This window comes from Lissotriton vulgaris, chromosome 5, assembly GCF_964263255.1.
Source record: "Lissotriton vulgaris chromosome 5, aLisVul1.2, whole genome shotgun sequence".
Classification (NCBI taxonomy): Eukaryota; Metazoa; Chordata; class Amphibia; order Caudata; family Salamandridae; genus Lissotriton; species Lissotriton vulgaris.
In genome coordinates this window covers 2,022,406,772-2,022,428,993 of record NC_141693.1, presented here as the reverse complement: position 1 = coordinate 2,022,428,993, position 22,222 = coordinate 2,022,406,772, and the positions used below count along the sequence as shown (strand labels likewise).

The 22,222-nt window shown below is 48.2% G+C and overlaps 1 protein-coding gene across 2 annotated transcripts in view; it reads left to right on the top strand.

Moving 5' to 3' along the window:
* The window catches only part of NUP188 (nucleoporin 188), a 1,272,194-nt gene that overhangs the window by 421,110 nt on the left and 828,862 nt on the right, over nt 1–22,222 (top strand). For both annotated transcript variants that reach the window (XM_086924860.1, XM_086924859.1), the window contains exons 19-20: nt 18,795–18,871; nt 19,000–19,114. In XM_086924860.1, coding sequence (XP_086780986.1) covers nt 18,795–18,871; nt 19,000–19,114 — 192 coding nt within the window. The remainder of the gene's footprint in view (nt 1–18,794; nt 18,872–18,999; nt 19,115–22,222) is intronic.

Genomic DNA, 22,222 nt, shown 5'->3' with positions numbered 1-22,222 from the left:
TCTGAAACGGGTAGCAAAAAACCTATTTAAAATAATATGTGCGTCTCAAGGCCCACTTTTAACATGATGCTACTGGAGGCTTCAAGCTGCAGATTCCTCTCCTTTAACTTATCCTCCGGCGCCAGACTGGATATGGAAGATTTTTCAAAATAGCCTTTGCGTGCCAGTAGTTGGTGTCGTGGGGCTGCTCTGCAATGCCACCCCTCCCCAGAAGTGACTGAAGCCATATCTGGGCACCCCAAAGTGTCCTAACATCCGGTTTCCACTCTTCGTACACTGATCTGAAACTAGCTCGAACTTTTTTCTTGTAAGTTGACACATTTTTTTCTCTAAATTCTTTACCAGTGTGAAAAGGAACATTTCCTACTAGCTTTAAGTATTGTATGGACGTTTGCAAATAAATGTCACACAAGGTATGCCTCTAGTGTTTACGGTCATGCCACTACTCCCAAGTTGTATATGGAATGCGCCCTGGCGTGCCCCCAAAGGCTATCCAAAGAGACACTTATTCCCGGCCTCTGGGCTGGTCCTGCAACATGCCGTCAAGTTCCAAGTCTTCAGGTAAGTCAAAGGGGAAAAAGAAACACAAAATGTCTCATAAGTGTTTCCTGTCCCAGTCTTGCCGCTCTCCATTGTGAGAAGTTGGCCTAATATATGATGCTCACTAGTTCTAGTGATCACCTTGTATCAGTCCAAACAACCCTTATGGTGATTGGTTGTAAGTCAACCTTATAGACCAGCTATCCTAATGGTAGCATGGACAAAGCAGTCCTAGGCTAAACTCTTTTGGCTGTTTTACCACATATAACCCCTTGAATACCAAATGAAAGGACACCACACAGGTTGTTATGAAAATAAACAAGATATGTATTACTAACAAAACACCTCTGAACTCTTTATGAAGTCAGAGGGCTAAGCACATGACAAGACTCTTAAGAAAAATACGTTAAGTTGCACGAATTACAATGGTGCCCTAGGGGTACGAGAAACTAAATACTAAACAAGTGGTATAAGGAAATTGATGGAAGGAATGGAGCTGTCCAGAGGCTGTAGGATCGCTGGGACTACACTACCCTAACCTTAGGTAAGTAATAGGAGGCCCACGGGACGCGTGTGCAGAGTGTGAACTCACACGCGAGATGCGTAACAAAGTCAATGGACAGTACAATTTACGAAAAGGTAAGTATTAGACAGTTCCGACTAGTTAGGACTAAAACGACTGGATATCTGGACACTAGGAGAGTCAATCTACTCTTGAGCACCAAAATGCTCTTGTTACCTCACCCACGGGCTGCGGGTGCATAGGTGTCAAAGTGTGTCGGGTTTCCGCGTTGAAGTCTATGGAGCCTTGAAGAAGGATGCTGCAGGCGACCAGGAGGAAGATGTCCGGTGTGATCCAAGGGTGGATCAAGGAAGAAGGATACCTGAAAGCAGAGGGGACAATGTTCAAAGTCACTAGCCAGTGACCGGAGTGGAACCAGGAAGGAACCAGATGCTGTTGTCGCGATCAGGTGAAGAGTGGACGCTTGACTCTGCAGCCACGTGGACCAGGAGGTGTCTTCGACGACCAGGATGGAGGCACGAGTTGTCCCACACAGGCTCTCGCTGTCGGCGGTGTTGGTTCCGGATTCGGCGTCAACAGGCCTTGGCAAAGGCAACCCACACGGTGAGTGGAAAAGGTGTCTGGTGCAGACCAGGAGGGTCCGGGGTGCTTCTCCTTTGCAGGGAAGCAAGGGCCAGTCTGGAGCAACCAGACCAGCGGTGTAGATTTCGTGGATCGTTGTCTAGGAGGCTACTAGCCAGCCGACAAGTGACCAGATAACGCATCGAGCAGCAATCAAGCAAAAGGGCCCCACGCAGATCTCGTGGATGCTGGAGGGCTGATCTTCTGTGCAAGAGCTGCTCGGGGCTGGGGCTTCTCAATCCCCAAAGCACTTCGTCGAGGATGCCTCTGAAGTCGTGCTGGAACCGAAGTGCAGTTTCTCCAAGATGGCCAGTCCCACGTGTCTCGTCGCACCCACGGATCTCAGCTGTGCTGCAGATGTGAGTTGAGGTCGGAGAGGTCTGGAAGTAAGGGTCTCGTCTGGCTCTGAAGTCTGGATCCACCAGGGAAGACGACAAAGTGAACCGCTGAAACGCTTGATGGTGCCTGCTTGTGCAGGGTGGTCACTCCTTGGCCTCAAGGGAGATTTCTTCAGTCTTCTGTGGAGCAGAACGTTGAAGTCCAGAGTTCCGTCTTGTAGAGTTTCAAATCAAGATTAATCTAACTTGGAATGGGACCAGCTCCTACCTTTATTCTCCTAAAGGGGGCTGTACTATGACTAGGTCCCTCCTATGGGTGGGACCATGAAGGGGGGTGGTTACACCCCCTATCCTTTGTCCGGTTTCGCGCCAGAGCTGGGGCTGGAGTGCCCCAGCAACTGGTTTGAACCGGTGTATGCACAGGGCACCTTGTGTGCCCCATGCATGTCTCATTCCTTTTAGGCCTGTCCTACCCAATACACAAAATCATGTCTGGGGTGGTGCTAGCACCTCCTAAGGCAGGAAGGACTCCCAGCAGCAGGAGGTCAGACTTGTGTCTGTGGTGGTAGCATCCATTTTGTGATGCTGAGGCTCGAGTTAACTTTAACCTGGGTTCACAGTTACATACATGTCGTGTCCCTCTTAAAGGGTGGAATGCTACCCCCGTCGCCAGAATTGGCGAGGCAGTAGTATTCCAAATCGTATGACACCTTACTCGACATGTTTTGATAATGCTATGCCAAAGTTAGCAATAACCGCGAGGATTATAATGCACTTATGAGTATATGGTATAGCGTTATCATGGAAACAGCTAAAGGACTTGGTTCCGAAAGCTGCATACAGGCTCAGCTCATGCCAGAGCACTATCTCACATAATTCCAAGCACTCTGCCTCCAGGATTGTTAAGGCCTGCCATAGGAGTGACTTATAGGAGGATATGTGTCCATTTTAGGGTTAGATATAGGTATACTACATCTAAAGCAAAGGGTGATTACACCACCTTGCCCCAGCTGATTGATCAGCCAGTTGTGTCAGATTTGGATGGCCAGCCAGGGTTGGCATAATACATGCTGCAGCCCCTGGTAGGCCTTGGGTGCACTTATGCCCTGGGAACCTATGGTACACTGTACAAGGACTTACAAGAGTGACCCAATACCAATTGGTAAATGCACCTAAAGTACATGGATGTCAATTTAGAGAGAGAACAGCAAGGCTGTGGGTAGGATTAGCAGGCCCACAGCCAGGGAAAGTCGTAAACCAGTGAAGCAAAAAGCAAAAATCTGGGGTGACCATAGGATTGCAGACCCTACTCTCCTACATCCATCTGAAAAGTAGCGAGGATGTCAGAGTGCTCTGTGGTCTTAATTCCAGTGGCAGCTGGTGATCTCTGGAAGTGGTGAGCATAATTTTTTCCCTGAACTCCAGCAACTGAAAGAAGCCAACAAGCAGGTGTTCTTCTAGAGGGTCTGTGTGAGGTTAAAGTGGGATAAAGGGGTGGGGGAGGGGTGGGTGTTGTTGTCCCCTCATTCATTTCATATACTTTTTTACACCGTTTTCAAATGCATTAGCTTAGAAACCATAGGTTGTAAAAGGGCACTCATTAAATATTTAAGTACGTTCATAGTGTGCCAAACCAAGCAAGCCTGATGCTTCCTAAATAGAGCTAAGTTTTTTGCAAACGTGCAGTGGGTACGCTCCACCCCTGAAAGGCCATAATTCCCCATATTGTGCCATGAGCATTGTGAGAAGTTGGCCTGATAAATGATGCTCACTAGTTCTAGTGATCACCTTGTATCAGTCCAAACAACCCTTATGGTGAAAGTTGTAAAGTCAACCTTATAGACCAGCTATCCGAATAGTAGCATGGACAAAGCAGTCTTAGGCTAAAGTATTTTGGCATGTGAAGCCAGCTGTTTTACCACATATAACCCCTTGAATACCAGATGAAAGGACACCACACAGGTTGTGAAAATAAACAATTCTATTTATTTCTAACAAACACCTCTGAACTCTTTATGAGATCAGAGGGCTAATCACATAACAATACTCTTCAGAAAAATACAATAAGTCGCACAAATTACAATGGTGCCCTAGGGGCACGGCAAACCATATACTAAGTAAATGGGTTAAGTAGAACAATAGAAGAAATGAGGATGCCCAGAGGCTGTAGAATCGCTGGGGCTACACTACCCTAACCTTAGGTAAGGAGCAGGAGGCCCACGGGACGCGTGTGCAGTGTTAGAACACACACTTCGGTTTCAATGTATAGTCAATGGGCACGAACAATTCACAAAATAGGTAAGTAAGGACAATTCCGACTGGTTGAGACTAAAACTACAGGCTACCTGGACACTAGGAGAGTCAATCTACCTATGAGCACTGAAATGCTCTTGTTACCTCACCCACGGGCTGCGGGTGCATAGGTGTGAAAGTGTCGGTTTTCTGCGTTGAAGTCAATGGAGCCTTGGAGAAAGATGCTACAGGCGACCAGGAGGAAGATGTCAGGAGTGATCCAAGGGCGGATCGAGGAAGATGGAGATCTGAAAGCAGAGGGGACAATGTTCACAGTCACTAGCCAGTGACCAGAGTGGAACCAGGAAGGAACCAGATGATGTCGTCGCGATCAGGTGAAGAGTGGAGGCTTGACTCTGCAGCCACGTGGACCAGGAGGTGTCTTCGACGACCAGGATGGAGGCACGAGCTGTCCCACGCAGGCTCTCGCTGTCGGCGGTGTCTGTTCCAGGATCGGAGTCAACATGCCTTGGCAAAGGCAACCCACGTGGCAAGTGATGATGGCGACTGGTGCGGGCCAGGAGGGTCCGGGGTACTTCTCTTTTGGAAAGAAGCAAGGGCCAGTCTGGAGCAACCAGACCAGCGGTGTTTCAGGATTTCGTCGTCTAGGAGGCCACTAGCCAGCCGGCAAGTGACCAGACAACGCGTCGAGCAGCAATCAAGCAGAAGGGCCCCACGCAGATCTTGTGGCTGCTGGAGGGCTGGTCTTCGGTGCAGGAGCTGCTCGGGGCTGGAGCTTCTCAATCCCCAAAGTACTTTCTCGAGGGTGCCTCAGAGGTCGTGCTGGAAGCGAAGTGCAGTTCTTCAAAGATGGCCGGTCCCACGTGTCTCGTCGCACCCACGGGTCTCAGCTATGCTGCAGATGTGGGTAGAGGTCGGAGAGATCTGGGAGTCGGGGTCACGTCGAGCTCTGAGGTCTCGTTCCGGCAGGAAGGACGACAAAGTTAACCGCTAGGACGCTTGATGGTGCCTGCTTGTGCAGGGTGGTCACTCCTTGGCCACAAGGGAGATTTCTTCAGTCTTCTGTGGAGCAGAACGTCGAAGTCCAGAGTTTCTTCTTGTAAAGTTGTTCAGGATAATCTAATTTGGAATGGGACCAGCTCCTACTTTTTTTCTGCTAAAGGGGGCTGTACTAGTGACTAGGTCCCTCCCATGGGTGGGACCAGGAAGGGGGTGGTTACACCCCTATCCTTTGTCCGGTTTCGCACCAGAGCTGGGGCTGGAGTGCCCTAGCAACTGGTTTGAACCAGGGTATACACAGGGACACCTTTTGTGCCCCAGGCATGTCTCATTCCTTTCAGCCCTGCCTATCTGGATACACAAAGTCCTGTCTGGGGTGGTGCTTGCACCTCCCCAGGCAGGAAACCCTTTGTCCAGGCCTCCCTTACTGGAAGGACTCCCAGCAGCAGGAGGTCAGACTTGTGTCTGTGGCAGCAGCATCCATTTTGTGATGTTGAGGCTCGGGTTAACTTTAACCGGGGTTACAGTTACATATATGTCTTATCCCTCTAGAAAGGTGGAATGCTACCCCCGTCGCCAGAACTGGCGAGGGTGTAGTATTCCAAAGCATATGACACCTTACACGACATGTTTCGATAATGCTATGCCAAAGTTAGCAATAACCGCGAGGATTATAATGCACTTAAGAGTATATGGTATAGCGTTATCATGGAACAGCTATAAGGACATGGTTCCGAAAGCTGCAGACAGGCTCAGCTCATGCTAGAGCACCATCTCACATAATTTCAAGCACTCAGCCTTCATGATTGAGCAGGCCTGCCATCGGAGTGACCTATAGGAATATATGTGTCCATTTTGGGTTAGATATAGGTATACTATATTTACAGCTAAGGGTGATTACACCACCTTGCCACAGCTGTGTTACCAGCCAGTTGTGTCTGTTTAGATGGCCAGCCAGGGGTGGCATAATACACCCCTGGTAGGCCTTGGGTGCATTTATGCCCTGGGTACCTATGGTACACTGTACAAGGACTTACAAGAGTGACCCAATACCAATTGGTAAATGCACCTAAAGTACATGAGTGTCAATTTAGAGAGAGAACAGCTAGGCTGTGGGTCTGATTAGCAGGCCCACAGCCAGGGAAAGTCGTAAACCAGTGAAGCAAAGAACAAACATCTGGGGTGACCATAGGATTGCAGACCCTACTCTCCTACATCCATCTGAAAAGTAGCGAGGATGTCAGAGTGCTCTGTGGTCTTAATTCCAGTGGCAGCTGGTGATCTCTGGAAGTGGTGAGCATAATTTTTTCCCTGAACTCCAGCAACTGAAAGAAGCCAACAAGTGCAGATCCAGCAATATGACCCTGATACTGGTCGCACCCTAATGGGCCAGGCAGACATGGTACTCGCAGATCATGGAGGTGACACGGAGTACACCCCACAAATTCGGGAAAAGAAAAGATCTACTCTCCATGCAAAACGGAGAGGTGCTGCACCCAGAACCAGAGAGCCTCAGCCTAGCAGCATGGATCCTGAAGACATATAATTTGCATATATTAAACTACCGGACAGCACCCTAAGGGTACTACGAGAGGCAAGCACACAAAGGTGCTATGTGGCAAAATGGAAGAGGTTCACACTATGGTTCAGAAAGAAAAAGCTACACAAAAAGATGACAAAGGAATCAACAGTGCTTAAATACCTCGCGCACCTGCTCGAAGCAAAACTGAGCTCATCCTCGCTAAGAGTACACTTGGCAGCGATAGTCGCTTACACAAGCGGAGAAACCGGCAAGAGCTTCTTTACATCACAGATAGTAAAGAGATTCCTGGAAGGGGCAAAGAGGATCGCACCGCCAAAGAGGTTGCCACCACCGGCATGGAACCTTAATTTGGTCCTGACAGAACTCCTGAAGGAGCCCTTTGAGCCAATCCATAAGGCCTCCCTACAAATGCTAACTATGAAAACAGCAATTTTAGTGGCAATCACCTCGCTGCGCAGGGTGAGCGAACTACAAGCGCTAACGCTAAAAGAAGCCTACATCCAAATTCACAATGATAGGGTGGTGATGAGAACGGACCCACACTTCATGCCAAAGGTGGTCTCAGGGTTCCACATCAACCAGACGATACAAATTCCACGTTTCTTGCAGAAACCAGCAACAAGCGCAGAAAGGGCACTGCACACTCTGGACGCCAGAAGGGCAGTCATGCACGACATAGAAAGAACTAAGGAAACAGGAAAACAAAACAGTTCTTTGTGCCTTTCGCAAACAGTTCATGGGAAAACCAGTAACTAAGGGAACCATTGCACGATGGATCGCGCAAACTATACAATTCTGCCACACGCAGGCAGGACAGGAACTAGCAGAGGTGCTACGGGCCCACTCCACCAGGAAAAAGGGAGCTACATAACCTTCCTGGCTAACGCACCCATTCAAGACATATGCCTGGCGGCAACATGGGCTTCAGTGCACACGTTCGCTAAGCACTACGGTGTGGATATACAAATGAACAAGGAAGCACAAGTAGGACAGAAAGTGATTAACATATATTCAACAGCCAACGCTCATCTTCCACTCAGCCGCCGCAAACGTAACAAAACCGCTACAAAGTCTATGCACAGCATAGTGAACCCAGAAAGATTCACGCTGCAAAACAAATAGTTTCTTACCTGTCGGTGTAGTTTTGCAGCTTGAAGATCTTTCTGGATTCACTAGCGAACCCAGCCACCTCCGCCAGAAAGATGAGGCTGGAGAAACAGGTGGTAAAAACAAGGACAATGCTGAAACAGACTACTTAAAAGTCAAAGCGGGTAAATAACTTACTTGATCATTGCCATGGATTCGGAAACAGAACACAAACGGGAAAAAAAAGAATCAGAAGATGGCGCCCAAGGGTGGGAGCTTCTGCAGGAAGCTTGCCGACGTCACAGGAAGGACACCAAAAGGTGGGACGTTGATGCCCACCGGGGCTACAAGAAAAGAAAAGACTATGATTCCGGACCCAACCACCAGACCGCGGAATAATGCATAGTGAATCCAGAAAGATCTTCAAGCTGCAAAACTACACCGACATGTAAGAAACTATTCGTCATTTACCTTCAGTAATGCTCTTTCTGGTGGATCTAACAGCAGATACGTCAATGCCTCCCCGTTTCTATGAAGCGGCCTCTCTACCATCTAAAACGTTTCCAAATTGGAGATCTGCACACTGGTAGTGCCAAATGTTTTGTGCACTGCGTCCGAAGGTGCTGAAGGAGCCAAGAAAGAGACTGACCTCTGCCCTGTGTTCTGTGGCTCCATTTACACTGCGCCGGCCCTTCTAGCTTTTAAGTGCAGGCCAAGCTACTACAAGGCGCATGTTCAGCACATCTGCTGGCCTATAAAGGGAGCATTTTGTGGGTGGTGGAGTTCCTGGGTCTGTGCGTCAAGCTTCTCCTTCTGCCTGACTTCATGTGCTCCTCTTCTTTAGGTGGTGGCATCTTGCAGAGCCCCTCCACTACCAGTCAGCAGAGCAACGTCCTGCCTGCACCCTCCAGACCCCATGTCCTCCTAGTTGTTTTGTATAGCACCTGGGGTCGGAATGCAGAGGAGTCTAGGCCTTCGCATCAACTGGTCCTCAGGAGGCGTACGAGGGCCAACGCTACTGGCCTTGGAGAGTCCCATCCTGGTCAGCAGCAAATGAGAAAGTCTTTAGTCTATCTTAGCTGGACACCAGGTGGCTTTTCTTTCGAGCTGGTCATCCTTTCCGCTGCTGTTGCCTTGCAAGCCTAGGGTCTTTTCAACTGTATCTCCCTTGTGCTGAAACCTTTAGCTGGGGTGGAAAGTTCTGGATGCCAGACACCCCAGGCAAATCGTAGCCTAGGATACCCCATCATCCCTTTACCTCTGTTCCACCCTCTTGTACATCATTCTTGGGCAATCTCTCATGGTGATTTGACGTTTGCTCTGGATAGGTCTCTGCTCTGCCCCTAGCTGGCATCACTAACAGATCCCTACCCACCAAAACCTCAATTGCTTCCCCTCCTGTGTTGGCTCCAGAGGTCTGGGCTTCCACCTGTGTTCAGTGGGCCTGGACTTTCCTAGCCCTGGCGCAGTGTGGCAAACTAATTATCAGATGCAGATTTTCCCTACACCCCTTAATTTCTCAGGAACTGGCTCAATCAATGATAATTACTTTTTCTGATGGATAAATCTACCTGCCTATTCCTCATAATTTGAATATCCCATACGCCAGCATTCCCCTGAAACTTTCTAGTGCTACCAAGTCAACAGGGGTGTTGGAATTCATGTGGCTCTGCACGCTGCTGCGCGTGGTGTCACTGGACCTATAAGAAGCCCCAGTTGGAGTCCTGACATCTGTTCCTTTTTTCCACGCCTTTGACGTGTAACAGTTTATGTATGACTCCCCATTAGGAAATAGTCGAAGTCTTTTGACCTTTTTTCGAATGTGATATTTTATTTTTTAGCTACCTTTTTAAATCAGGGTTCAAGCCCTAGAAGAACTGTGAGGGTCAGATGTCTTTCACTGACCCTCATTATATTTGCCTGTGGAGTTTAGGGTCGGATCATGATGTCGACGCTTGTTCTTTGTGTCAGAAGATAAATCCGAAAGCCTAGAAAGAAAGGGAGGCAAATCGGTTCGTGGCTAGAGGAAGGCAAGAGCAGAGAGGCGTGAGGTCGTCCGAAGACTTGTCTTACTTCCAAGTCACTGTCTCCCCATTCACTTAGGTCAGCAAGGAAGAAGCACAAGAAGTGGTGTCATGGCTCTCAACATTGATCTTCCAAAGATAAGTCTTCGGAGGATGGTCGACAAGTCCCTCCGATTCCGTCTCCATTGCCTTTCCCAACATCGCCTTCAGTGCTGCAGCAGACTTTCGCCTGAGCGTCAAGATACGATGCCGGTCTTGGATGCGGCGTCTCAACCTCAGCAGGAGCAGATGTATCCAGCCTTTCCTGCTCCAAGTGGGGATCCTTTCGACTTTTTGAATGCTATGAATAGCTCCTGTGGGCCCTATGGGTCCGCTTTAGTTTTCTTTCTGAGACTTTCTAACAACTTACCAGCCAGCTCTTTTTATGCTTTTACTGCCGTTGGCCCAGGTTTCCTCGCTAAGAGATGTTCTGAGAGAAAAGACTTCTTCCTCTTTATCTATCCCGCCTATTGATATCTCTCCGATGCCGAGAACACCTTCTCTAGGACTGGATGGATCATTTCCGATGTTGCATTCTTCAACTCCTGTTCTTCTCACCTCTCCAGCATAGTTACTGACATCACTGGTGCCTATGTCGCCGGTGCCGTTACTGATGTGGTATCACGGGGCATGAAGAGAGGCCCAAAGACTTCTTGAAGGAGAACAGTATTTCTGTGGGGACAAGGATACTCCAAAAGTGGAAGAGGATGAGATTGTGTCTTTGATGGGTTGGGAGAGTCAAGTGGCTAGTATATATCCCCAGAATTGGAGCGGTCACCAAAGAGTATTCGACCGCTGGAAGTCACTTCCTTCCTTCATAAGGCAGGCGGTAGAGATGTTGGATTTGCCTCTTTCTACTAAGGCTCTTGGGTATAATTTGCTGACAGGGGTGCTGCACATCGTTATCTTCGGAAACTTTGTTATAGTTTAATGATAATTTAACTGAGCAAATTTTGAAGGTTTGACCGACACCGGCTGTTTGCAGGCCAATACCTAGAAGGTACAAGCCGGCTCCAGGGGATCCACTCTTCTCACCCTTTACCTGGGAGTTTGGTTGTTCAGGCTTTGTGTTCATCGAGCCTTCCTTCTTTACAGGGGATAGGGAATTCAAAAAGATGGAGCAGTCAGCTAAGAAAGTGTTTTCATCAGGCAGCATGGCAACGAAGTCCACAAATGCAACCTGCCTGTTGGGTCACTACATACATGCTTTGTTGGATTCTGCTAAGACGATTGTTTCAAAACTGCCTGAAGATATTATGGGGCACTTCTCTGAACTTCTGAATGATGGGCAAGCGTCAGGTTATATGGTCTGTGTTGGATAATAGAGAGTAGTTGCAAAAAAGATAGGTACTTCGATGACTACCAGAAGGCATGCATGGTTGAAGGGTTCTGCATTTTCTCTGGATGTACACAATGCCGTGATAGATTTGCCCTTTGATGGGGCTCAGCTGATTCTACCCTGGAGTGGTTTAAAGAGCAAGGAGGTTCTGAGGTATTAATGAAAACTTTTCTGTTTGAGGCATGTGAGCCTTAGATGACACGCTTTGTATAAGCCTGCTATCTAGTGTTGGGTCTGGATGTTTGCACTTTTTTTTTCTTCAAAGAAGTCTTTTCTAGTCACAAGGTAGGTTGTGACTCCTTTCGGTGATGGTGCACATGGGCATCGACTCCATTGTTAATCATTTTTTTCCGCCATCGGGTCGTACGTGAATTGCGGCACTCCGGTTCGACACCGTTTCTCGAGTTCCCCTCGGTGCGCAATCCACTACCCTCAACAGTATTGTTTCTCTATCGCATTTCCCATTCTTCGCGGATCGTTTCGTCTCAAGGTCTTCGATCGGAAGATTCGTACAGGGCCATTGGGCCTTCCCGTGTCCGGCCCGCTAGCAGTCGATGGAACGGACTCCAATTAAATTCTTTTTATTTATTTAAGAAGTTTTATATAGCGCTGGCTCCACCTAGGGGAATCGGAGCGCTTTACATTAGTATAATATTGGAGTACAGAACAATTGTTTCAAATGCAGCATACATACATGGTGGACTAAAAGAGCATATTGAGTAATATAGACTAAGTGGAGAGAAAAAAGGAAAGAAGGAGCAGTTAACAAACAGCATGAGAAAGATGTAGTTACAAGTTATAATACTGTACATAGGGGGTAGGCTCAGTGGTTGGAATAAAGCGGGAGGGGTTGGGCACTTGAGAAGGGTGGGTTGGGAAATGTTAGGATGGGGACAGGAGGGAAGCAAAGGGTGGAGAGAGGTCAGGAAGGGGATGTGTAGGTGAGGTCAGCAAAAAAGGGAGGAAGGCAGGGGTTTGAGGAGGAGGGAGAGTATAGCAAGTATGGTAAGAGAGGGATTATGGACCCCAATATTTGAGCTGGTGCATTTTAAGGTCTTTTTTTAAACTGACATAGGAAGGGTTACATCGTCAATCTTTAGGGAGGCTGGGGGCCTTACCAGAGAAGGAGCGAGATTGAGAGGCTGGATGAGGAGAAGAGAGTTGGTGCTTCTCAGCGGTCGGGCGCAACCTGTTTTATTGAGTTTGTTTGAGAGGTAGAGCGGGGTCTTTTGATAAAGGGCTTTGTGCGTAATGCAGGCAATTTTATAGGAGGATCTGCCTTCGATAGGAAGCCATTTAAGGTCCTTGAGGGTAGGTGAGATATGGTCAAAACGTTTACAGTCACTTGTTAGCCTGGCCCCTAGGTTGAGAACAGATTTGAGGGGGGCAAGGTGAACTTTGGGAGTTCCGGAGAGTAAAGCGTTTCCGTAGTCCATTTTCGAGAGGACTAGAGATTGGACAACCAATTTGAAATCTTCTGCTGTAATGAAAGGTTTGACTTTTTTGAGATGTCAGAGTGGGAAGAGTGCTCCATTGGCCGAAATTGTTATATGGGTATTGAGGGTTAGCTTACTGTTGATGGTGTGGCCAAGAGATTTTACTGATTCGGCGAGGGAGAGAGAACAGTTAAGGGCATTTAGGTCAGCGATCCATGTTTGAATGGGGAGTGAGTTGTTTTTAGGAGAGAAAAGAATGATTGCGTTTGAGATGATTGGAGTAGAACCAGGATTGTGTCTTAGTTAGGGCAGTGGTAAGGTGTAAGACATCGGAGTGGGATTTAATTTTATAGTTCGGTTTAAGTATGAGGGTAAGGGGTTCCATAAAGAGGTTGAAGAGAGCGGGGGAACGTATAGATCCTTGGTGGACACCTAGGGAGACGTGTGGGGCAAGAGAGGGAATTTTTAATTTTTATTTGTTGGGTTCTGTGTTGGAAGTAGGAGGTGAACCAGTTAAGAACAGTGTCATTAAGGCTGAAAAAATCTTTGAGTGCGTTACGTAAGGTTGAATGGTTAACTGTATCAAATGCAGCAGTGAGGTCGAGAAGAATGAGTAGGCAGGTCTCGCCCTTATCCAGGGCGTGGTGGATGTCATCTACTATATTAAGCAGTGTAGTTTCTGTGCTGCAGCCTTTTTCGGAAGCCGAATTGTAGAGGGTCGAGCAGGTTGTAAGTGTCGATGTGTTTATCCAATTGAAGTAGGGCACATTTTTCAAGGGCTTTGGAAAGAAGGGGGAGGTTGGAGATAGGGTGGAGGTTGTTAGGGTCGTTAGGATCGGCCTTGTTTTTTTTAGTGATGGGCGTGACTTGTCAGAGTTGGAGGGACACAGGGACGCACCCCGTGGAAAGGGAGGAGTTAATGATATTGCTCCAATAAGAAACAATGATGTGCTTTAGATCTTGGACGAGGGTAGATGGGAGCGGGTCTTTTGTGTGAGAGGATGTTTTTAATGTGGATAAGATGTTAGACTTCAAGTTCGGAAACGGAGTGGAAATTCTGCCAGGAGGCATCATTTTTAAGCTGTGGGATAGTGAGGTAGGATTCAGGAGGGGTTGAGAAAGGAAGTTGTAGGGGAAGCAGGAGATAGAATCAGGGGTAGGGTGGTATTGAGGTAGCATCTAAAGGACATTAAAGGACATTGTGGGGTAGGAGGTATCTGAGTTACAAGGAAGGATTGATCAATTTTGGCAATTTTTTCGGAGAAGTTATCAATTTCTTCACATTTGTTAGTGCAGGGCGTCAAGTTGAGGGGGGCAGGGAAGGTGTGGTTTCTAACAATATTGAACATTTCTCTGGGGCTGTTTTTGGCACGGGCGAGATGAGAACGAAAAAAAAGATGCCTTTTCAGAGAAAATTTGTTTTTTTGTAGGTAGATCTAGCGGTTCTAATGAGGGCGAGATGGGAGGGGGAAGGGTGTTGTCTCCATGTTCTTTCAGCAAGTCTAAGTGAACGTCTTTCATTGTTGAGGTCTGAGTTAAACCATGATTTGGAAGGGATATTTTTTAGAGTTTTAAGTTTGGGTGGGGCAATTTGATCTAAAACCTCGGAGACAGGTTTGTTAAAGTGCTCAGTGAGTTCATTGGCATTGAGATTGGCTCCGCTCGCCAACATCGTCCGCTCGCTCAACCTCAGCATCGTCTCCTACGCTGACGACACTCAGCTGATCCTTTCACTCACCAAGGACCCCGCCACCGCCAAAACCAACCTCCAAGAAGCAATGAAGCCTGTTGCTGACTTGGATGCAGAACAGTCACCTGAAACTTAACTCAGACAAGACAGAGGTCCTCCTCCTCGGCTCCACCCCCTCCGCCAGGGATGATTCTTGGTGGCCAGCCGCCCTGGGAGATGCACCAACACCTACCGACAACACATGCAACCTGGGGTTCATCCTGGACTCCTCACTCTCAATGACCCAGCAAGTCAACGCCGTCTCCTCCTCCTGCTTCAACACCCTCCGCATGCTTCGCAAGCTCTACAGATGGCTCTATACCGGAACCAGAAGGACGGTCACCCAGGCACTCGTCAGCAGCAGACTAGAATACGGCAACGCCCTCTACGCGGCAAAACTCCAGAAAATACTCCAACGCATACAGAACGCCTCCGCACGGCTCCTCCTTGACATACCCTGCCACATCCACATCACTGCCCACCAGAAAGACCTGCACTGGCTCCCAGTCAACTAGAGGATCACATTCAAGCTCCTCACCCACGCCCACAAAGCACTCCACAACGCTGGACCAGCATACCTCAACAAACGTCTCGCCTTCTACACTCCGAAACGCCAGCTTCGCTCCGCCGACCTCGCAATCTCCACCGTCCCACGCATCCACAGGACCACCACCAGCAGCAGATCCTTCTCCTACCGAACCCACAAGACATGGAACACCCTGCCCACCCAGCTGTGACAGACCCAGGACCTGCTGACCTGCAGGAGACATCTCAAGACCTGGCTGTTCGAGCAGTAGATGCACCCCCCTCTCCTCCGCCCGCACCTTGTGACCTCCACGGGTGATTAGTGCGCTCTACAAATGCTTGATTGATTGAGAGAGGGTGGGGTGAGACAAAGTTGAGTTTGGAGTTCAGACTCCAGTAGACCAGGAGGGATATGCTTAAGATTTCTGGTTACTATTGTGGCTTTGTTGTTTTTAGCTGGGGCGGGCGGGGCTGAGAGGAAAATTGTGAACAATAGGAGGTGGTGGACAGACCAGTCGATAGGGATGATGTCGGATAGGGATGCCAAGTCAGTGTTTGCAATCAAGGTATCAAGAATAGCCCCTTTAGATTGGGTTGGGGAATGGCAAAGTTGTTTGAGGTCGCTAACCTCAAGAAGATTAGTGAGAAGGTTGATTGTGGGATCTTTGGGTACGTTCCAGTGAAGGGTGAAATCTCCTCGGAAGAGATTGTTAGAGTTAGAAAGTAATGGTTGAGTAAGAAGGTCAGATAGTTCCTCAGCGAAGGGAAGAGGATCACCAGGTGGGGGTTAGATGTTGTGTAGTCGTATTGGGGGAGAGCCATGCATCTTAAGTTCGGCTCCAAGGTATTCAAAGGTTGTGTAGTCTGGAGGAGCCGGGAGAAGAGTGGATTTTGCTAATCCCCATAATAACAGGTATGTTGGAGTGAGGAAAGGAAGGATCCTTAAGTGGGGACTTTTTTAGGTAGGAGTTGCAGAAGTCGGAGAAGTCAGAAGCGTAGTAGTCACTCAAGGTGCGAAGAGGTCTGTGTGTACGGTTGTGTAGAGGCGTGGTTTTCCAGTGTTTGGGATAAGGGCCTGCTCCAGCCCAGACAATTTCCAGATGATCGCTCTCCTTGATGTTGAAGGGAAGGGTTATGCAAGTATTCTACTTCCAAGAATTGCAAACTGATCCCATGTACTCAACCGGCTTTCAAAAGGGCTGCCTATCGTAGACTACCTGGTTTGTGTAGCTCACATGATCAAGGGCACTCTCGCCACAAAAGGAATGTTGCTGTAGCTTGGTTTCATCAACTTTCAAACAGCTTTCCACAGCGTAGTCCTCCCCAGATTGTGGAAAAAAATAAATAATACATCCCGCAAACCCCATTAAATGCTCTTATCGCTATGTACACTGATGCCTGGGTAAAAATATGAGTTTCTTCTGGATGGTCAAGACTAATAAAATCATGGCCAATTAAGGCCTAAAACAAGAGTGTATATTGTCCCCACTACTTTTTTATCTGTACCTATTAGACATACCTGAGTGGCTGGCTCTCACTTCAACATTTCCACCTAAAACAGCATCCACTAAAATTCAATCAATGCAATATGCAGAGGATTCGATTCTCCTCGACCAAATCCAGGTGGGCCTCCAGAGGATCTTTGTCTCATTGACCTCGTACTGCAAATCAAACGCTTTAAAGATCAACATCGCCAACACAAAGGTGATGATGGTATCGAGACGTGCAAGAAAACGTCCCTGGTATATCGAAGGAAAATCTATTGAGGTAGTGGCCGCATATAAGTACCTGGGAGTCTGGATAGACCACAGAGGAAGATCGGGACTGCATATTGCAGCAATGCAAGGAGTATCCCACTGCATGGAGGGGGCCTGCTCAAGAACAAAGAAGACCCTGAATTCTCCGGATCTCTCACTGTTAATTTGTGTGATGGGCGCCAAATATTTACCCACAGTAGCCTTTGGTGCGCTGACTTTCAAAGATAAAATGTTCACATGGCTAGACAGCGCAATCAGCCTGTTTCCGCAGAGTGTTCAATCTACCCAACTTGACCTCTCATGTGCAAATTCGCATGGAATTTTGCTGGCCATCTCAATATTGGATCATGAAAACATGGTCTATTTCCTACTGCTTAAAAACTAAAATGCCCCATACCTCACATTAAAGAGAAGTCCAAGATATATGGTCCAGTTCATTACCCATAGGCGTGACTGCAAAAGTGTTAACAAAACAAGAAACGATACTGTCAGTAGAATATGTGCTAGCTGTGAAAAATCTCTCCCATTGCAGTTCGGCGTCAAAACATTACAGGCTTGAAACCCTACCACACTACTTGACATTTGCCGTGAAGCCATCAGTGAAACACCATTTAATGAGACTATGCTTTGGGCAAATCTCCCTGATGGCAAATAAGTATGACCAGAGGTACAAGGAAGACACACCCTCTCAGTGGCGCTTTTGCGGCAACGGGTAAGAAACTTTAATTTACTTAATATGCATTTGCAAGATCCTGCACCCCTTGCAAGTTTTTGGGACGCGCCCAATTTGACGCATCTTCAATCTGCGCACATGCCAAGAGGCCTTGGAGGAGTGCCTGAAGGGTGACTCTGCTCAGATGGCCGCCCGTGTTGTAAAATTCATGTCTGCAATAAAACCTATTCTTCCTGCAGAAGATCACTAAGAATAGTATTAATCCAAACAGTGGGCACTATTCCAGATGAGGGATACCGGTAGTCACCCACTAAATGTAGAGTAAGATAGAGGTGTAGGTAGTCCTAGGATTTTTGAGGTCCACTTGTGAGAGGAAAGCATAAGTCTTGTCTCTTGATGCCTTCACACACCCCGAAGGATGTCATGCTTCATCATTGGACGTTTCTCCTCATCGGGCCGCCGCTTCAATGCCCTAAGGGTCCCCCAAAGGGTCACTTTAGCGGAGTCTTTTAAGACAAAACGCAGTGGTATGTGCAGAGTTGGTTAAAACTAAGGGTTGCCCAGAGAGAATTTTTTTTGAAAAGGGCACCCTTGGCAGACTAAAAAACCCCTAGGTCAAACGCTACCTATGTAAGCTTAATGAGCTCTATGTAACTGAAGAGGTTGACTTATTTCGTGCCTGTGTGGTCAAAACAGATCAGTGGTGCTTCTTCAGGACCAAGAAAACAAGTTAATAAAGTGTGGTGCACATGATAAGGGGAAAAGTGTTACTGGGGTGACTATCCCACACCACCTCCTCAATAGGCCATGGCTTGCTCTGCTTCACTATCCGAACAGTCAAGGGCTGCAATGGGGTTCTCTGTTCCCAGTAAAAGGGCCATTGTGGAATTGTTTGTGTAAGCTTTGCTTGCTTCACAACTAATAACCCCCTTTTAACATCAGTTATTTTAAAACTTATGTTTTTATTATTGAATGCTTGTTCGTCTTATTCTTTTTAGCAATAATGTGTGATTGTGTGTCTATTATTCCTTATATTTGGCTTCATTTTGCTAATACATTAAAAACTTAGTTTACGTAATACTGGTTGTGGATTATGCAGTTGTTTGCTTTGTACTGTTGATTTACCTGACCCTCAGACTCCGCATACCAGAGGCGAGGGAAGGACACCTTCATAGAAGCCAGCTTATCTTGGTAGATATTAGCCTGTTAATGGAATGGTATTTTGTCTGTGTGTTACCTGGCGGAGATTATTTTTGCTGCAGTTAGATGTACTTTTACACATCTGTTGTGACTACAGTTGTGAATTGTCTGATATTTGTGGCTGTTACATAACCCTGTATGCATTTGTTTCTTCTTTTTTCGTGTGCAGGTATGGATTGATTTACACCATACAGGATTCTTACCGTTTGTAGCAAACCCTGTCTCCGGCACTGGTTACTTGATCAGGTAAATCCCCATGGAATGTAATTCTTAGCAGTCATTTGAAGGGGATTGGGGCGTTTTTAAGTGAATGTTGAAGTGACTGCTGCAGCCCTGGCTGGGTCTCATTCTAATGTAATCCCTGCTCTTTGCAGCACTGATGGAATGAACGCTGGAGCATACGGGCATCTTCTCCTGGGCATTGAACAACCACAGGGGGAATACGCTGTCACAATCTCGTTCCTTCGCCTCGTCACAACCTTAATTAAGGTCAGTAACACTAGGACGGTTATTTCCTAAACTGAATCCCGATGATTAAGTCTCAAAAGTGAAGATTGTGAATGGAGGGTGGTTATTCTGAGTTGGAGTACCTGTGTCTTGCAAGTGAGGCTGAAGTTAAAAAATTGAGCCGGAGTTGAGAAAATAGCTATCAAAGTATGGCAGTAGAGTATTCTACACTAAGCATTGCTACTTTTTGTGCCGGTGTTGATCTTCCAGCACTCGGGAGAATATGGTAGAAGTGGAGGGAAAGCTATTCATGTCCCGCCCATGCTAGGGATTGACTCCAGCTCAATCCCTAACAATGGACTAATTAGTGGTTTTCAAATAGGTCCATCTTCTAAGCTTTGTCTGCCACAACTAAACATACTTAGATTTTTGCTTACAGTATTCAGCCTTGATGTGTCATCTGTGCAGTGTACAGCTCATTCATTTTTTGTCTTTTCGATGTGCAGTTCCCCATGCTGTATTGTCAATCGGGGATTTGTGAAGCGCCCTACTCAGGGTCTCTAGGCTTATTGTCACTTATTGTGACATTCCTTTCTGTATCCTCTCTGCAGCGTAGCTCCAAGTCGTCTTGCCTCCGCTGTTTGCTGTGCGAAACAGTCTTTACAATGCGATTTTTACATCGCAGTGCTTTACCACGCATTTATTATCACACACGTTTTTACCCCATATAGACCTTTACCACTCATGGCTTTACCCTACATTCAAGGTAAGTATGGGAGTTTGCCCCTGTGAGAAAGTGCCATCTTTCTTGCATAGGTATGCCCCCACTTGTTTCTGAACTGCTGATGTGCTTTGACTGAGTGTGCCCTGGGCTCCTGCCAACCAGGTACCCAGGGCCTGTGTTCCTTCCCTAAAGCTGTGTTGAAACTAAAACCCAATTGGCATCCCTGGCCACCTGTCAGCCCCTAGTAAATAGTACCCTGGGAACCCAGGGTATGTTGACCAGAGAAGACCCTTGAGGGCTGCAGCACTTATTGTGCCACCCTTAAGTGCCCTGTACCCTGGCACCCACACACTGCCTTTGCAGGCTGAGTGCCTAAGTACAGAACTAAACAAAGATTCGACATGACACACCTCCCTGTGTGCCATGCCCACAAACCCACTGCCCTGGCATACATCAGTCACCCCTCTAGCTGGGTGCCCTATGCCAGTGCTATGGGCACAGGTGCACGAGCCCTGTGCCCCTACAGTACCCAGGGCCAGTCCTGGGCACTGTAAGTGAAGTGATGCCATTAAGAGTATATGGTGCTGGGAGGTTGTCATTAAGAACTCCACAGCACTATAATGGCTACACTGAAGACTGACAAGTTTGGTATCAAGCTTCTCAGCACATTAATCCACACTGATGCCAGTGTGGGATTTAATGAAAAATGCACCACAGAGGGCATCTTAGAGATGCCCCCTGAAACCTAACCTACTATCCATGTCTGGACTGAGTGGCTGCAGAGGCTGCCACACAGCAGACATGTTGCCGGACCCCTGGGTGGAGAGCCCTCCGATCTCCTGGGCCTGCAACAATGCACAATGCTAGGTCTCCTCCCCCAGGATGGGCAGGGGGAAGCTTCAAAGGCCTGTCGCCTATGTGAGCTTCTCCAGACCATTTGCTGTACCCAGCAACTGGCCCCCCACCAGTCCTGACTCCCACACTGGCGGGAAAAAATACGTCAGGAAGGGGGGGGGGGGGGCAAACTGTGCCAACCCCACCCCTCAGGTGGGGGAGACTAGGTGAAGCACGACCCCGGGCTCTGGCCATTTTGAAGATGGGGAGACCTGCCCAATCACAGCTAGGCTCCTGCCCCCCTCCCATAGGAGAGGAGCAGGCAACTGGCCCCCACCGGTTCAGACCCCCACTCTGGCGGAAAACCCTACGTGAGGAAAGTGGGTGTGCCAGCTTGTGCTAACTCCATCCTCAGGTGGAAGAGGCGAGGTGAAGCACAACCTCGGGCTCCGGCCATCTTGAGGATGGGGAGCCCTGCCCAATCAGAGATAGGCTTCTGCCCCCCTCCCACAGGAGAGGAGCAGGATAGGAGGTGTCCTCACCCCAGGACAGGAACCTATTGGTCCCTGTCCTTCCCCTAACTGTAACGCCCCTAAATTTAGTATTTAGGGGCACCCTGAACCTTCCTTCCTCAGATTCCGATTCGAAATCAAGAAAGAAGAAAAAGGACGACCTGCCGTGCAGCTGCTAACAAGAGGACGACACCAACTGACTTGGCCCCAGCCCTACCGGCCTGTTGATCCTTGAACCTGCGCCTGCTAAATCCCGGCGTCTCCTGCGGACAGCATACTTGAAAACCCCAGAGGACCTGCCTGCCTTGAATCTCTTAAAGACTGGGACTTACATGAGCAGAGGCTCTGCTCCAACAGCAATACCCCTGGTGCCAGCCAGGAACTGCAAATCCAGCCCACTCTGCACCCAAGCCCGGCCTGTACCTGAGTGGAGAAAGACCCTGAGGACGTCTCCCAGCGATTGTGACCTGAAATCCAGTGCCCAAGGACCCTCCTCGACGACCCAGACAATCTCACAACAGGGGACCCCTCCAACCGCGACCAGCAGAGGGTACGTTTTTCCGATGTCAAAAGACACCCTGGCCCCCTATGCCCAACTCCTGGGTGTCTACCTATCCTCCGAGATGCCAACTTACCCCTTGAAGTGTTGGTCGCTCCTGAAGATCCTCTGTCCCCGAGCCTGCAGCCTTTGTTCACCATCCAAGATCTCCATTGAATAACATGGAGCGCCCGACGGCTCAAACGCACCTTGCACCCAGCCACCCGAGTTCTCCTGGCAGTGCAACCTTTGTCCTAATCCACTTCCCCTTTGTCCTGAACAAGTGACCAGGAGCCCAGCTCCCACATCCACGTGGCCTGCTAGCCAGCAGCCACCAACCGCAGGCCCCCTGCCTCTCATTGGATAACATTTGGCTAACTACTTCTGCACCCGGCTGCCCCTGTGCCACCGAGATCTTACCCCAATGCTGATAACTCCCTTTTCTTCCATAGGGTAACATTGACTGGTTTCACTTGGAAATTCTTCTAAGTGTGGAGTTTTGAAACTTTAAAATATTAACCTAAAATCAGCTGGACAACGTA